Genomic DNA, 18131 nt, shown 5'->3' on the forward strand with positions numbered 1-18131 from the left:
CTTACCTGCTGCACATCTTTCCCAGCTCTGTCCCTCTGTCTAGCCAATCGGTGCAGGTCCTTTTCTCCCTCTTTAGTGTCCAATCTGTCATACAACTCTCCATATGCCTTATCCTTGGCCTTTGCCACCTCTCTCTTTGCCATGCGTCTCATCTCCTTATACTCATGTCTACTTTCTTCATCTCTTTGGCAATCCCACTTCTTCTTAGCCAGCCTCTTCCTCTGTATACTCTCCTGTACTTCCTCATTCCACCACCAGGTCTCCTTGTCCTCCTTCCTCTGTTTAGATGTCACACCAAGCACCTTTCTAGCAGTCTCCCTTACTAGCTCTGCTGTAGTTTCCCAGCTATTCGGTAACTCTTCACTGCCTCCCAGTGCCTGTCTTAACTCTTCCCTGAACTCCACCTCACAATCACCCTTTTTTAACTTCCACCATTTAATCCTTGGCACTGCTTTCACACTTCTCCTCCTCTTCTTGACGAACGTCATCCTACAGACAACCAATTTATGGTGCTTAACTACACTTTCCCGTCACCACTTTACAGTCTCCAATCTCATTCAGACTGACCCTCCTACATAGGATATAATCCACCTGAGTGCATCTTCCTCCACTCTTGTACGTCACCCTATGCTCCTCCCTCTTCTTAAAATATGTATTCCCCACAGCCATGTCCATCCTTTTCGCAAAATCCACAATCATCTGACCTTCTGCTTTCTTCTCCTTAACACCATACCTACCCATCACTTCCTCATCCCCTCTGTTCACTTCACCAACATGCCCATTGAGGTCCGCTCCAATCACTAGTCTCTCACCCTTGGGTACACTCACTACCACTTCACCCAACTCACTCCAAAATTCTTCTTTTTCATCCATAGCACACCCAACTTGTGGAGCATATGCACTAACAGCATTCATCATTACACCATCAATTTCAAGCTTCATAAACATCACTCTATCAGACACTTTCTTCACCTCCAAAACACTCTTGGCATACTGTTCCTTTAAGATAACCCCTGCCCCATTTCTCCTGCCATCCACACCATGGTAGAACGATTTGAACCCGCCTCCTGTACACTTGGCCTTACTTCTCTTCCATCTGGTCTCTTGCACGCACAATATATCAACCTTCCTTCTCTCCATCATATCAGCTAGCTCTCTCCCTATACCAGTCATACTGCCAACATTCAAAGTTCCTACCATCACTACTACACTCCTAACCTTCCTCCTCTCTTCCTTACTTCGGGCATGCCTTCCCCCTCCTCTTCTCCTTCGGTCAATAGTAGCCCAATTTCTGCCAGCACCCTGTTGGCTAACAGTACTGGTGGCGGTCGTTGTTAACCCGGGCCTCGACCGATCCGGTATTGAAATATGAAATGTTCTCCACATAAGTAATTTGGCAGAGGTTTTATGCCGGATGCCCTTCCTAATGCAACCCTCCCCATTTATCCGGGCTTGGGACCGGCACAAAGAAATGCACTGGCTTGTCCAGAGCATAAAATGTTTCAGCATACCAACTTATGCAACAGAAAGTGGAAATGGTTGTTGCCAAACGTAAGGAGCCTATTACAGGAAAAACAACCATAGATCCTGTAGCATTATTGGAGAGCTTTCAGACATTTTGTATAAAGCAGAGAACTGTGGAAATCAAGAAAGAACACAAATGGAAATATTTATGGAAGACTTAATTATACCAATGTTAGAGGAAGAATTAACAGTTAATCTAGGAGGAGATGAAATAAAAAATGGTGATGTATAATCAATCTACAGGAAAGCCTCCAGGAAGAGGTGGTATTTCTGTGAAAGTTTGGATGTTAGAAAGGAAGAAAGTCAAAGATTTGGAAGGTGTTTGTTAATATATTTTAAGAGGTGGGGAAGCGCCAGCATCTTGCAAGACAGTTGTGGTGGCTAGACCCAGCAAACATAGACACATTTAAATTTTAAACCACGATTGTAAAGTATTTGTCTACACTAGTTAAAAGAATGGCTGAGGTATTGCCAAAACTAATAAATATGAATCACTCTGGTTTTGTGGAGAGGAGGCAAACATTTGACAACATTAATAGAACAGAGATGATCCAGAGGGAAACAGGATATAAGAAAACACCACTGCTGTTGGTGAGTCTTGATGCAGAAGCTGGGTTTTTATGAGTAGGGCAATGGAAGCATTTGCATTCCCTGATACAATAATATGATTAATTAAGAGAATATATATGAAAGACTGGAGGCAAAAATGAAAGTGAGACAGTTCTACTCAAAGTTTTATCTTAACAGAGAAACCAGGCAGGGTTGTCCTTTTCCCTTTTTATTTACTTTAAACTTAGAGACACTGGCAAAGAAAATAAAGGGACTCAAAGTCAAAAAAAGTTGGCTTTATTTGTAGATGGTATTATTTTGCAACTGATTATCCAGAAAAGGACATCTCAGTGCTTTAGGTCATTCTGAGACAGGGTCAAGTCTTTACAAGATGTAAAATGAATGAAGATAAAACAAAGGCTGTAGCAGTAAATTATGTACCCACACATGAATTGGTTCAGTAATACCGGTATTTATGGGGACACAATAGGATGGGAGTATTTAGGAGTATGGATTAAAAAAGTCTTTTGTTATGACAGCTAAGGATATGTAGAAAGAGACCAGAAAAGATCATTCAAAAAGTGAGAAACTGGATGCTGCTGTTTATGGATAGTAAAATAAAAGCAGTGAAAATGTTTTTATTTTTACTTTTATGTACAGGTCGGGCATATTTTTTCAACCAGAGAAGTTGTGGGCAATAATTTAATATTGAGTTGAAGGATGACTGCAAGTAGAAGTACAGAGAATAGGCAAGAGGGGGCTGGAATTTACTGGAGAAAACTGGCAAAGGAACAAAGGTAGTGGGAGCAAGTAATTAGAGAGGGGAAGGCAATAGAATGGGATGAGGCCAATAAGACATTTGGACTGCAGGCTTGAGGCTACCTTCCTTACCAGCAATTGATATCAGAGTATAGGCAAAGAGAAAGGGATACGAGAATCATAAGTGAAAGACCTGCCCTGGTAGAATTTGTAGTTGAATCTAGAACAGAAGCTGCTATTTAAAAAAAGAGTTAATTAGTAGGTCATATAAAATATTGCAGTATAAGAATCAATCAGAGGAGGTTAGAAAAAATTGGGAAGAGAGACTTAAGCAATTTACAAAGGAACATTGGGAGGACATATGTACAGCTCCCAAGTTCCAGAAGTTTTAGGATTTTTGCTTGGGAAGTATTTGCGTGGGTATTTTTATACCTCAAGCAGAGTTCAAAGATTTCCTCAGGGAGATGGCAAATGTTGGAGGTCTGATGGAGAAGAAAGAAGGTAACTGGAACATATTTTGGGCGTATAATGAGTTGGCAGAGTTAAAAAAATTTCCTATGGTGTACTCTGTCAGAAATATTGGGTGGGGAAATGGATGTAAAATGGAAATTATTCTGCTGACCTAGGACACAGGACATGAATTGCCCAGACATGGTAAAGACTTGTTAGTTTTGCTTTTTTGGCAGCCACCAGAATTCATTACTAGAAAAATGGAACTCTGACTGTATTTGAAGTATTGGATTGAGTAACAGAGATGAAAGAACTGGACGTGAGATCTTCAGAAAAGGAAGGCTGAAATTACATAGAAAGAAACTGAAATCATTGGAGTAAAACATAGCTAAGTACTTACCTATGAACCTAACTCCCATTGTAAGGCATTTTAAACCTAGCTAATTTCCATTTTTCTGCCTATCCTAGCCCACTTGGTTATAGATTGATCTTACCCATCCCATGGTTGATAATTATATATTATCAATAATGAAAATAACTGGAATTATACCCATAGATAATTTGAGGGGACCCATATATGGGATAAAGCATTTAGGAGCTGCATCTGTCTGTTACTGTACAGGAGGCAGTCCTGGGGTTAATTTTCTGTTGCCCATTCATAGATGTAAGTTGCATTTGAAAATGAACAGGGATGAACTCTGTTTTATGTGGATGGGGAGTCTGTTCTATAGCAGTAGTATCCTGTGGGAAATATAACTCTGTTCCAAAAATGTTCTGTTGATGTTGCAGAAGAGGTTTAGATCCCTAGACAGAATATTTCTGATGCCATTTGACTTGCTGATGTGCAGTAAGTTCAGCAGTAATGGGTCTGAGAATGCCTTCTATGCCAGACACAAGTCTGCATGTAGGTTACCAAGTTTAGTGACAGGGCTTTGAATTGATCCATATAGAACATTTTGTTTAGACCTTGTATCCTTTTAGTAAGGTATCTCTGTGGGTGTTTCCATTTTTTTATGTCTGGACATATACATGCCAAAGGGGTCAATATATTCAGTGACTGGATTAATGGGGGTTGAGTAAAGGGGGACAATGACATCCCTAGATCTAGACACAATATAAGCTGTGCAATATTGAAGGGCTTAAATGCAACAATACACACACATGTTGGTCAAAAGTTAGATCACTGTCCACATAAGTTCCCAAATCCCGAACAACTGGGTCAATCCTTAGAGGTATATTGTCAAAGTGGTAGTTCCCTGGGCTAGAAAACTTCTCAAAGGATACAGTGGTGCATTTTTTTGGCATTTAGTTTCAGACCATGATTTTGACACCAGTTATTTGAGACAAACCTTCCTGCTGGATGGCTAAATTATTTGGAGATACAGTGACTGCTCCTAGCTTGCAGCCATCTGCAACCTTATTTAGCCAGAGTCCTTTAGTATTGACTTTTTACTTCAGAAAAGTAGATGCAAAGCAGGAGTGGTCCCAGCAGAGAACCCTGGGGGACTTCACTGGTGACTCCTCTCTTTGTGGAGGTAACTTCCCCTGTTTTGATTGCCAGCTAACTCGCAAATAGGATGCAGACAATTGAGCGGATGACATAGGGGTTTATTCTCAGTTTTAGCTTTTCTACTATGAGTGAGAAATTGTGTCAAAGTATTTTGCCAGGTTGAGGTATGCAGTGTGTACCATTTTGACATCATCCATTGCTTTGGTGACATTTTCAAACAATCTACCAGGTTGAGTAAGCATAACTAGCCCTTGAATCCAAACTGAGGTGGGTCTAATGTTTGGAGGTTCTCCATGTCCTGATAAATTCCATTTTAAGTCTTTCCATGGTTTTGCATATGAGGCTGGTCAGACTTGTGGGGCTGTGGAAGGTCTTCCCTTATACAGATCGATGACTGTAGCTATTCTGCATTCGCTTCATACAAAACCAGTATGGAAGATGAGACTGAACCGTGTTAGGAGTGTAGCTAAATAGTGCTTTATACTGTTTAAGATGCATCCAGGGATATTGCCAGGATCCATCAATGCAGTGTTTTTAGCTTTTGATGGCACTTTTAGGACTTGATCTTGTATGACAGCTGGAGATGAGTCAGTTTCTGGAAAATCTTGGGGGAATATATAGTAGGGGTTGGGGTAAAGTTAGAGCTAGATTTATCGGCCAGTAGATTAGCTGTATCTTCATTTTCAGTTTAGGCAACATCATTCACAGTCAGCTTAGCACATTGCTGCATTGTGCTTTTGAGATTGCAAACATAATTAAATACCTTGTGATTGTCTTTGGTTAGAGTAGTCATTTTAACCTCAAACTTTGCTTTAGTGGATTTGTTAAGCTCATAAGCTTTGTTTATTTCATTGACAAGGGCAGTAACATTCTGGGAATTAGTCTTCTTAACTATTGTCAAAATGATTTTCCTTTTTTTAAGTTTATTTTTATGGTTCAACCATCTGAGTTTGTTTCTGGGTTTGCATTGCATTTGTTCCTACAGGGTACAGCTATATCTATGCAGCTGCTTACATGCTGGTACAGTGTACTGGTGTACATTTCTGTGTATTCAGTGTAATTGGGTTTGGTGGGGATTTGAAGCTTGCGAATATATCACTTAGGAGTAGGCAGTTTCTCTGGAAAAGATTTCTAAAGGTACTTTGAATGAAAGGGATCTGAGGTTTCAGTTTTATTTCGAAGGAAACTGCTTTATGCTCATACCCAACAAGAGATGTAGATATGCAAGGGATGGTGCAAGATGCTCTCCCATATTAGTAAGGACAAAATCCAAGATGTTATTACTCCTGATGGGTACCCTGACTAATTGTTTCAGGGCATGTGTATTGGCAAAGTACAGGAATCTCTGTGCTTGTGCATTAGTGATGGTGTACGTGTTCCATTCTACAGATGGATAGTTTAGATCACCTAGGGAAATGGTATTGGGTTTAATACTGAGTGATTCTAGTTCCTTTTGTCATAATGGTTCTACAGCTAGCTAATACATAGTAAGGGTCCATTCTGTTGATTATTTGGACATGAAGAAGCTCTAGTGCATCATGCTGCTTTATTATCCTTGATGTAAATCTCTTCTGAATGTTGACTGATACACCTCCACCTTTTTTTTCTCTACTGTTCAGTAGCTGGTCTAAATGTGTAGAAGGTGGTATACCCCTGCACAGCCAGAGTACTGTCTGCTATTTTAAACCATGTCTCAGTCACTACATAGACATCACTGCTTTCCAGAGTGAGAAGGGTGTGTTGGGGGGTGAAGTTTCTTGTTTAGGCACCTAGCATTGATCAGTAACACCTTTGTATTTTCCTTTGCTTATTCCATTACGTTGGTTGGTTTATCAGGTTGACATTGCCTGAAAAAAAGCATTGTGGAGGGGGACAATAACTTTGCAGATAGTCAAACCCTAGAAGGGACAGATGCAGGCCATCCCTGGAGAAGCAGTAGGGTCTGTCAATCATATCCTCCCAGACTGACAAATAATTAGTCCACCTTTGAATTACACCAAAAACTAAAGCAAATGATTGAAGTCAGTTTTTTGCTCATATTGCGGCATCATCCTTGGAGAAGCCAGAATGCTGCTCAGTGCTAGGCTGATACCAGTCTTGGACAAACAATCTGAGAGCTCCATCATCTCTTTCCATATAGTCCAGGGAGGTGCACCTCAAATCACTGACACTGTTATGAATTATGACAGAATCACACTGATACTTGTTGTTCAAGGGCTTAAGGGCATACGTGATCTGATGGATCCTGACACCAGACAATCAACTAACCATCACTCTTTCCTTGCTTAGACTGGCAAGAGGCATATCTGTATGTCTTATAATGGAGTCACATATAACAAGGATATTTGGTTGGGTCGATCCCTGCCTTACAGGCTCAGCATCTATGACTTTGGGACTCCTTGTGCTATGTGAGGAAGTAAGCTTAATGTGCTGAGTGTGCTTTGTGCCTGTGTTGCATTTTGGAGGTCTTTGAGATTTAGGCATGTTGATCTTTAGAACGTCAACATATGATGGACTATGTGTATAGTGATAGCCTTGGAGAGGTGCGGTGTATGGCTTACTGCTGACAGTTGTGGTGTCTTGCGTTTGCTGTGTGAGAGATTTTTGCCTCCAAGGATTTTGTATATGTAAATCTTGCATACCCTGTGATCTGAAGTAGGATATTCATTTGTCTGCAACCTGTGGGTTATGGATCCGATATCGGATCCGAACCGGCATGGTTTTCCAGCTATGGATCCAAGCTCTCAGCTCCTCCCCTCACCCATAATGCCCTGCTCTACCCTCATGGCCTCAGATCGCTGGTGACTGGATTGGTATTCATAGCTCTCAGCTAAGTGCTAGTTTCTTATCTGTTAATTCAGTTAAATTAAGTATTTTTTTTTTTTCCCTCCCCTCGCTGTTGGCGTAGAGTGTGTGTGTTGGGCCTGTGTGTCTGTATTAGTTTTAGTTACTTTATTTTAGTAGCTTTATAGATTTGGATGGCTGATCAGCCCAAATCTGTTTTTCTAAGCTCGAGTGTGGCCATAAGCTCTCCCCGGCTGATGGCCACACTCGGTGCCTGGGGTTGAACACCTCACATCTGGATGCTCCATTTGTGCAGGGTTCAACCCCAGGGCACTGAGGAGCGGAGGTCCAAGCTTGTCTTGGCGGGTCTTTACCGCCAGACTCTGCTCCGCCTCTGCTCCTTCGGGAGCAACTGGTTCCGTTATTCCCTCCGTGGCACCCCTCCTGCTCCTGGGACTCAACCTCCCATTTCTGGAGAGGAGAGGGATGCTAGAAAGGAGAGGGAGAAGCACCACAAGCGGGCCGAGACCTCTGTTTGGCCCCGCCAGCCAAGCGGCTTCTCCCGGCTGTCGGCTCGGTCTCCTCCTTCGGCCCGGTCCCCTGTGTGCTTTTCACCGGGTCCTGAGGAGGAGGAGACCCGATCCGAGGCTATCGAGGAGGCACTCCAGGCCTACCTCGGTAGCCTCGCCGAGATCTACATATAGCTTTCAGATGCTGATCTGGACCGGATGATGAGAAGATTCATCCAGGCCCAGATGCAGATGGGAGTGCTTGCCTCTCTGGGGAGCTCAACACCCTTTTTAAGCCTATTGCTCCTTCTCCGGGTTCGAGCAGCTGGAGCCGAGCAGCTTCGGGGTGGGTCGGCGCCGACGGATCCGACCCTGCCCTCGGGATCCGACCTCTCGAGCCTGGATCCAGCCTCGATCCGGGGATCAGTGCTCCTTCGCGCCGTCTGTGTCGGAGCGCACTGTCCTTCGGATCCGGCGCGCGCCGCTCGTCCACTCTTCGGATCCGAGGGGAGCCATTGTCGGATCCTTTGGTCGAGGTCGGCTCCTTCGGCTTTTGATGTAGTGGAGAGGGCTCTGTTGAGGGTCTCCGGACCCCGGCACTTGTTCCGGCTCCGCCCCTCCCTCTGCACTGGGCCAGGCTTCCACCATCCGCCCTGGGACAGCCCGCTTGTGCCCCAAGTTGCTCCTATGGAACAAATTGCTGCTTGTGAGGACTCCTCTGACAGCCCCCAGAGGATGTCCCTAAAGGAGGCACATTGACTCCCGAGTCTCTCACAGAAGACACGGACTTGGAGGAAGGAAGGCTCCCCACGGTCACCCCGAGGATGTCTCATTTGGAGACATCATGGAAATGCTCAGATAAGGGGTGGTCTGCCCCAAGTCTTCCTCGGACGAGTCCGTGTTCTTGGAGGCATTTGAAGCGGCCCGTCTACCTCTTGGGTGTCCCCTGCCGACCCCTGGTGGACCTTATTACCACCAGGGCGTGGAAGGAACCGGACACCGTGGAGCCAATTCCCAAGAGACCAGATAGGATCCTTAGTCCGCCATCCGACCGGGCCCATTGGAGGGGCCTCCGGTAGATGCCATGTTGACGGCGGCCACCAAGAGGGAACTGGCTCAGGAGAGTCCCTCAGTCCACCCCCGAGCAAGGAGTCTCGATGATGGACCGCTTGGGGAAGCGGATGTTTAGTTCAGCGACCTTCTCGGGCGCTGAACTATTTGATGTCATTAGGATGCAGCGAGATCTTATTAAAGAATACGCTGCATCCCCGAGTCCATTTCGGAGGAGGACAGGGTTCTGCACTCCACCCATGGCCACTCTTAGGTCGGTTACTAATACTTCTATGCGGCTACTCTCCCATGCAACGGAAGGCGCCGCTAGAGCTGCGGGACAGGACTAGTCACTAGACGCCAGGCCTGGCTCCGTCACTGCGATTTTTCTGAGCCCTTCAAAGCGCCTTTGATGGTTCTGCTCTGTTTGGCAAAACCGTCACAGACGCTGACCCAGAGCTTAAAAGGACGGAAGACGCTGTCTGCCGTCGGAATCTGCTTCTCTGCACCCCAGAGGCCCTACTCTAGGAACCAAAAGGGTCAGAAGAAGATGTGGTTCCGAAGTCGCAGCAGTCCCAGCCTGCTCCGGACAACCAGTCCTTCCGTGGCAGAGGAGGACAGGGAGGACGCCGCCCTAGAGGCAGAGGGCTCCCAGAAACTTCGGGTCCAGGGAACCTTTCTCTGAACGGCCCGCAGCAACCCTGAGGGTTGCCCGACTGCTCCACTCTGGAGGCAGTCGGGGACGTTGCACCTAGCGGCATGGGAGTCCATAACATCGGACCGCTGGGTTCTCCAAATCATATCCAGAGGATATCGCATCCCTTTCCTTCACCTTCCAAAGTTGAAGTCCCTCCCAGACGTCCCACCCGGTCAACGGGAGGCCGCTGGCAGAAATTGGCCATCTGCTAAAGAAAAGAGCCATCCAGCCCGCCCCCAGACCAGATCGGATCAGGGTTCTACTCCAGATTCTTTTAGTGCCAAAGAAGATGGGGAACTAAGACCAATCCTAGACCTCTCTCTCTTGAATCTGGCAGTCCCCAAAGAAAAATTCGAATGGTCACTCTGCAATCTATTCTCCCCTTCTGGGAGAAAATCACTGGATGTGCTCGATAGACCTCAAGGACGCTACTACCACATCCTGATGGACAGGCGCCCAGGAGGTTTCTCCGCTTCGGCTGGGAGCCAGTCACTACCAGTTCTGGGTCCTTCCCTTTGGTCTCACCACAGCCCCCAGGGTGTTCACCAAAGTATTAGCAGTGGTAGCGGCCCACCTGAGGCTTCAGGGGTGCAGGTCTTTCCCTACCTGGACGACTGGCTTCTTACGCCCCAACAAGGCATCTACTTTTATTGGCGAGACTCCTTTCTCCATCTTGCTCCTTTTCTGGGCATCACAATAAATACAAAGAAATCCAACCTGGCCACACAGCTCTTAGATTTTATAGGGGCCAGGCTAGACACAAGGAGTTTACGAGCCTTCCTCACTGCGGACAGAGATCAAAATCTGCAGCTCCAGGTGCGGGCCATTCTCCATTCAAGTTCTGTTCCGGAGTTGGTCCTGAGGGCTCTAGGGTCCATGGCATCGGCTATAGCACTTCTTCCTCTTGCCAGGCTCAATATGCATTCTACAGTGGACGCCTTAGTACAGTGGTCATACCTTGCTCTCCCATGCATCATCCCATAGCGATCAGCAAGGCTTGCAAGCGGTCCCTCTTGTGGTGGCTCCACTCCCGGATCTCCACAAAGGCCGCCCATTTTGTGCTTCTCCCTCTCGCCACGGTGACCACGGACACCTCCCGCCTCGGGTGGGGGCACTTTTGGCCGGACCGTCCAAGGCACGTGGGACGATTCAGAGACCTTACTGCATATCAATGTTCTAGAGATGAGAGCAGTGCTCTTAGCGTTGCTAGCACTTCAGGACTTTCTTCCCTTGGGAACAATTGCGATTCAATCGGACAACATGTCTGTTGTCTGGTACATCAACAAGCAAGGGGAACAAGGTCTTACCCTCTTTGTCGAGAAGCCATGAGAGTTTGGGAATGGGCAATCTCCACCAACCGCTTAATAGCAACGCACATTCCGGTCGGTCCAACATCCTAGCGGACAAGCTCAGTCACACCATTCTGACCCCTTACGAGTGGTCTCTCAATTGTCAAGTAGCGAACGCATATTCGCATGGTGGGGAACCCTTCATGCGATCTTTTGCCTCTCCCTCAAACACCAAGTGCGACAGTTTTTCGCTCTGATACCTCCTCCGGAGGTACCCCAAGAGACGCTCTGGTGCATGCTTGGCCACCCGGTCTTCTGTATGCTTATCCACCCTTGCCTCTGATGCTCCAAGTTCTTCAGAAAGCCTCTCGGTGGGTTGCAGAATGATTCTCATTGCTCCTTTTGGCCTCGACAGATCTGGTTCCCCTTCCTAAGGTCTCACTCGGTGAATCCTCCTTGGATTCTAGATCCCATCCGGATCTGATATCCCATCCATCCTGCATTCCTCCTCCGAATCTGGACAACCTGAAGCTGACCGCTTGGCTGCTCCAGTTCCACTCTTGATTAGGACTCCGGTATTTCGTCACCGGTTAAGGCAATTTTGGTGGCAGCTCATAAACCATCCACTAGAAAGGTTTACAAGCAAGTGGAAACGTTTTCTTTGTGGGCGGAGCGGCAAGGCCTGAATCCCTTCACGGTTCCTCTTCCTTTAGTGCTTGACTTTCTAACCACTCTCTTTAACGATGGTGCCAGCAGTTCCACAGTCAAAGTACAACTGGCGGCAATTTCTCATTATCACATTGGCCATGACTCTAATCCTCTTATGTCAGCCAAATTGTGTAAAATTTTTCTTAAAGGTACTTTTCTTCTCAGGCCCCCTATAAAACAAGCAGTTCCTCCTTGGGACCTCTCTGGTCCTACAGGCCTTGACCGCCCCTCCTTTCGAGCCAGCAGCTACGGTGGATCTCAAATTCTTGTCCTACAAGACAGCCTTTTTGGTAGCCATTACATCGGCCAAGAGTTTCTGAGCTTCAAGCATTATCAGCTAAACCTCCTTACTTGGTATTTCATCCGGACCGTGTCTACCTCAGGACCAACCCGTCCTTTCTTCCTAAAGTCGCTTCTGAAGCAAACATCAATCAGTCCATTAACCTCCCTGTTTTCTTCCCCAAATATGAAAACAAAGGTGAATATAAGCTACATTCATTAGATGTTCACAGGCAACTTAGATTTTATCTGAACAGGACGGCTGGTCATAGGCAATCCGACCAGTTGTTTATTTCCTTTGCAAAATTCAATTTGGGCAAGCCAATTTCTAAAGTTTCTCTGTCCCGCTGGATTTCACAGTGCATCTTATTGGCTTATCAAGCTTCAGGAAGGGAGGGTGTTCATGCCCATTCAACCCGGTCAGTATCTACCTCGGCAGGCTTCAAGGCTAGGAAACCACTAGATGATATTTGTGCAGCAGCCACGGGCTTCATCTCATACTTTATTTCCCACTATAAGTTGGATCTTGCATCTAGGGGTAGAGCATCCTTTGGCTCCGCGGTGCTCCGGAATATCCTTCCATGATGGCCGCCCAAGATTCAGGTAGCTGGGGACTCTGTCCCACAGGTTGCAGACAAATGAATATCCTACTTCAGATTTAGAAGTTATGTACTCACCATAACGTTCCATCTGAGTAGGTGTATTCATTTGTCTGCAACCATCCCGCCCTCCTATCCCCCTGGCCTTTCAGTTTCCTGCATATTCTATGTTGCCCTTTTCAGGGTGTTGTTGCTTTGGCAAACTCGATCTGAGGTCATGAGGGTAGAGCAGGGCATTATGGGTGAGGGGAGGAGCTGAGAGCTTGGATCCATAGCTGGAAAACCATGCCGGTTCGGATCCGATATCGGATCCATAACCCACAGGTTGCAGACAAATGAATACACCTACTCAGATGGAACGTTATGGTGAGTACATAACTTCTAATTATGCTGTTTGAGTAATAGATGGTCATCTGCATGAGGCAGTGGTTATACTGTCTCAAGATATCCATCTCGATCAGGCTGGCTAGAGAAGTTGTGGGGAAGTGCTGGTCTGTGATACCAACAGAAATGACTCTGGGGACAGTGGTAAATATAACTGCTTGGAGTTCAGTTTTAGAATAATACTTGGGTGGACTTGCTATTGAATGTTTAAATTTCACTACAAAGTAGCTAGCCTGGAAAAAACTTCTGCCACCAGCAAGAACCAGTAAATTGATTATAGTAAAAACCAAAAAAAAAACTCACTAATTTGATAATAAAATCAGTGCAAGCAGTATCAGCACACACAATATTAAGCAGTTTTATCAAAGGTCTTTTAGCCTGGTGAGTGGTTTAAGGGGCATGAGTTGACAATAAGCACGTAAGTATCATAAACAGGGAGGGAATTATGTTGAGTTATCATAAGGGGCAGGCAACAGCAGATACACTGGGTTTAACAACACAACTACAACAGGGTGGGTGTGAGGGGAAATGAGAACACTTATCTGTCTTTCTCCGAGTTTTAGAACTATTACAATGAAACCGTAATTTAAAAAAGAATCACAGCAAATAGCAGCTTTGGAATATTCAGGCGCTTAACTGTGAGTTAATCATCATGGAACTGCCTCAGTGCAAAGATGAGTCAAGAACTAGCCTGATATGCACTCTGTAAATAAGAATGAAACCAGTGCTTTTTAACATCAGTTAGACCACTTAAAACAGCAAAAAAATGCAATGCAACTGTGTACTGGAATCAATAAAATAGGCTTAAAAATCTTGGCTAGAAGAAATAGTCTGTTAAAAATGAATTTAAAGTCATGTCAAACTGTAACACTTACCTGCCTTTCTCTGACTTGTAGAACTATTACAATGCAGAATAATATTCAGGAGGAGTAGAGTGATTTAAGGGAAGAGAGCAAATGAGTATTGTGTGTAATACTGGACTGATGGTTATAAAAAGAGCATATGTGGTGCATAATGTATGTAACTGCAATTGTGTTAATATGATTTTCCTATGCCTTAAGTGATAATAAGGGTGTTAAAGCACAAGACAGAAATTGTAGGTCATCTAATGTAACACTTGGTAGATTTAAAAAGCACGAGACAGGAACTATAGGTTATCTAATGTAGCACTTGGTAGATTTTTGTTAAAATGGGCAAAGAAAGGAAGTGAGTTTTGAAAATGGACCATGTATGACATTAAGAATCTGTGGACAGATTGGTGTGAAGCATATAGCTTAGGAATTACAAGGACTTTGGTAAAGAAAGGTGTGCTTGTTAAGACTGATGAGGTAGGAAGTGATGGAGCTGTGGTAATGAATTAGAGAAAGTTAGAGTCAGAGGAGCAGGGTTGATATATGTTGGTAGGTTGCATCACTGTTGGTCTCTTCTCTCCAGAATTTGGGATGAAGGCCTCAAGCTAGTTTCACTTGTGGGTACTGGTGCTACTAGTAAAGGTTAACATGTTTGTTTACTTAATTTAAGTAAAATCAGTCTGTAACTTTAATGACTGTTATTTTTGGTTTTAGTCTGGAAAAAAAAAACATTTTAAGAAAGAGGGCAGCATTTTGAAAGAAATCAGGGGCACATGAGGATCTTGGGAGTGAGAATGGTTAAAAATCAACAGAAGAAATCTATATGGTCTAGAAAAGTAGAGGTTGGCATGTGACATGCATTTAGCCACATGTCATTTTGTGTTTTGGCTTTTGCTAGGCTACAGTACAACTGCAGCTACAGGCATTATGTAATTGTGTTCCAGTGATCCCGCTTGTGTAAAGTAGAAGTAGATCTGGTAGTATGTACCCCCTACTTCATTTACAGTAAAGTAGTTAGTTATTCTTCCAAGGATTAAAAGACCAAATTGTATAGCTCGTCTTTAATGCAAACTGGAATCTGAAAATGTTTTTAATCAAGCATTTTTTTTTGTATTTTCACTCTTCTGTTACAGCATTAATGCAAAAATAAGAGCCATAGAAGCCAAGCTCAAAATGATGGCAGAGAACCCAGATGCAGACTTCACTGGACCCTCCACTTACTCCTTCAACAAGCCTACAGAGAAAAAAAAGACTAACCCTTATTCTAGAGCTAAACCTGGTTGCAAGTCGAGAAGATGATTGTATAATGAGATCTTGCTGCGCACTGAAAAACTGTCTTGCCTTTCAAGTGACATTTCAGTACTTTGAACTAGCAACTTTAAAAGCCACTTTGCTCATTACACTGTATGTGGTAAATTCTTTGTATATATTAGACCTTTAGTACTGCAATAATTGTTTTTCTCCTTCAGAACAGAAGGCAGGAAAATATGTTCTCCACTGGATGACCGCCAGTATTTTGTAGCAGGTTATAGTATTTAATATTTAAGATGGCAATATTTATCTCATTTTACTGGTATGTTACTTTGTCTTGGTTTATCTTTTGTAAAAATGTTCTTTGTTCGTTAAGAAATGATAAAAGTTAAGGTTTGTAGTTTAAACTTCAGTGCTTAAAGAGCTGAACTTTGCTTTGGTTTGTACGACTTTCATATTCCTTAATAGCTACATTGTAACAGTGGGATACTGTAATATTTGTTCAGCACTTGTTTTACAGACATTTCTGGTAGTGTGATATTTATGTCACAGAGGTGTAATTTTTATTTTTTAATTTTGTCCCACAAAAGGCCCACTTAGGCAGAGCCTCTGATACTGCTGAAACTGATTATTTGGGGAGATTCACTGATGGCTAACGGGTATAACTTATTTTGCCACTCTGTTCTGCCGGATAATTGAAGTTGTACTGCTCACTTCACTGTATGTAATTTCTTCCTTTGGAGACAGGAAAAGTCTGTAAGTAACAGATTGTTGCTAGTAAATTAAATTACATTTTTTACTGTCCTTTCACTGAACCAGGTCTTATGCTTGACATTGAGATAGGATGAAGTAGTGCAAAATAATGTAATGCAATTTACTGCTAATAGTAAGGACATAAGCATAATATTTTGTAAAAACAAAAAGTCCCCAGTTTTTAATATTAAATTTTAATTTGGTAAAATCTGTCAGTATTTTGTAGGCTATAATAATTAAGGTATATTTTGCAAAAAAGGCTCTTACTTTAAAGGAGGTTCACAAGACACCAAAAAGCTTGTCTTTCCTCCCAAGATGAGAAAAGGAGATGCATTCTGCATCTTGAATTACCATTTTTGGACTCTTGAGTATTGTTTTTAAGGAAAATTAATTGGAGAACTGGTTGGGGCAAATGAGCCTTATGTGTAAGAAAATTATAAGCTTTAATTTTGCAGTCTGCCTTGAAGAAAGCATTTTGAAGTTTGTGCTTTAGTCTAAGAACACAATAGCAGAAAACAGAATTACTTTCACATCTGTACTTTATAAGAAACCTGGTGAAGAGCTTCATAGATTATAAAATGTGTTGTGATTATTGCAGAGTGGTACTAAAAATATTTCCCATCTCTTTTCTTTTGTATTAGATGGTGCTAGCTGAACACCAGTATATTTAAGTTAACATGGTTAATATTATTGGAATTTTCGAAAATAGCATACTGAACTTAACAGATCTTGTTTTCCTTGTTGGCCTGATGGCTGTTGTAAAAGAAATAACATTTTGTGAGAGCTCAATGACTTGTGATCCAGTTACATACAAGACATTGAACCTGTGAAAGAAATTCTTATCAGTTGTCTCAGCCCTTACCTGCCGAACAGAAGTATTCTGAAGAACGTAATATTTTTTCCAGATGCATTGTAAAATCCTTAAGGTTGGCTGCAGTGTGCATTGTTTTATTTTCTCTGATATTTTTGAAGTAGTCTTATCCTGGTCCCTTTAATTTTAATTTATTTTTTGTTTTAAATTATGTCTGCTGAGGATGTCATCTGAATGTAAATGCAGTTAGAATGCTTCAGATGTCTTGGTACGATACAGCAAATACTCATAAACAGCCTTGCACAGATTTTGCTTGGAGCTCATTATAGGGAAGTGCAGACCTTTGAAATACCCATTCATAGCGTCTTTCAGGACTGAAATTCAAGAAGTTTATTGCTGATGTCCAACTATGGTATTTCTGAAACAGTGCACAGTGACTTAGAAATATGATCAAAATGTTTTATATTGTATAGCATCAACTCATGTAAATACTGGTAGGTTAAAGGTCACAAGACATTCTTCCTCCATATTAACTATAAAATGTTTGTTATAGGGCTGAAGCGACATCCATATTGTAAAGCACAGATCTTTTGTAAGTGTATCACAGCTTCAGCATTTTGCTATAAGAATATGCATGGCAAGCCTCACATTTGGTTAATGGTTGTTAAAAAAAAAAAAAAAAACTACTGGTTTACTTTTCTTCGAAGTTCCAAGAACATACACACATTATGTGCTGACATCTTGGTACAGCAGTTAGGTTTCAGTCTGTGATGCCAGCATCTAGATGTGAAAATGTCAGGCACGTTAAAAAACAAACTATTACTGCTTTCATTTAGGTGTTCCTCACAGGTTTTGGTACCATACATACATTATGTGCTGACTTCTTGTGTCAAAGCTGTTAGATTTCAGTCTGTGATTCTACCATCCTGAGTTTGGGAGCATGTTTCTACTTTAAAGAAGGTTTGTAAAGGGAAGAGAGAGGGGATCCTCAAAGCACCTGCCCTTCCTCACAAAGACAGAGAAAAGGAGTTGCATTTTATATCTTGAATTACTTTTCGTTGGAAGCTGGAGAAAAGGTAAAGGTAACCGTGCCAGTAGTCCGTGTGAAAAGTGGAATTTATTCAAGTGCCAGTTTACACTACTGCAGGGGTTTAGTTGCATGTTGTTTACACCAGTTCTCAGCACTTCACTTTACATACGATTCCTTTGGTAAGGATAGGGAAGGAGGAATTTATCCTAACTGCCTGACCCAGCACCACTATACATTTTCTATAGATTATTCCTGACAGGAGTGTATCAGGCTGCTTGCTGATGAAGGTTAAGTTTTGTTGTCAGATCATTTGGAAGTAATCGAGTATAGGCCAGTGTGGAAAG

General features: G+C 43.2%; 1 protein-coding gene across 3 annotated transcripts in view; it reads left to right on the forward strand.

The window, feature by feature from the left end:
• The window catches only part of RBM18 (RNA binding motif protein 18), a 328785-nt gene extending 312777 nt beyond the window's left edge, over positions 1 to 16008 (forward strand). For all 3 annotated transcript variants that reach the window (XM_044058274.1, XM_044058277.1, XM_044058276.1), the window contains one exon: positions 15076 to 16008. In XM_044058274.1, coding sequence (XP_043914209.1) covers positions 15076 to 15241 — 166 coding nt within the window. In that variant the 3' untranslated portion in view covers positions 15242 to 16008. The remainder of the gene's footprint in view (positions 1 to 15075) is intronic.
• Positions 16009 to 18131: the final 2123 nt, after the last annotated feature.

The sequence above is a fragment of the Protopterus annectens genome, chromosome 16.part0 (genome assembly GCF_019279795.1).
Source record: "Protopterus annectens isolate FY-2018-M chromosome 16.part0, PAN1.0, whole genome shotgun sequence".
NCBI lineage: Eukaryota > Metazoa > Chordata > Ceratodontiformes > Protopteridae > Protopterus > Protopterus annectens.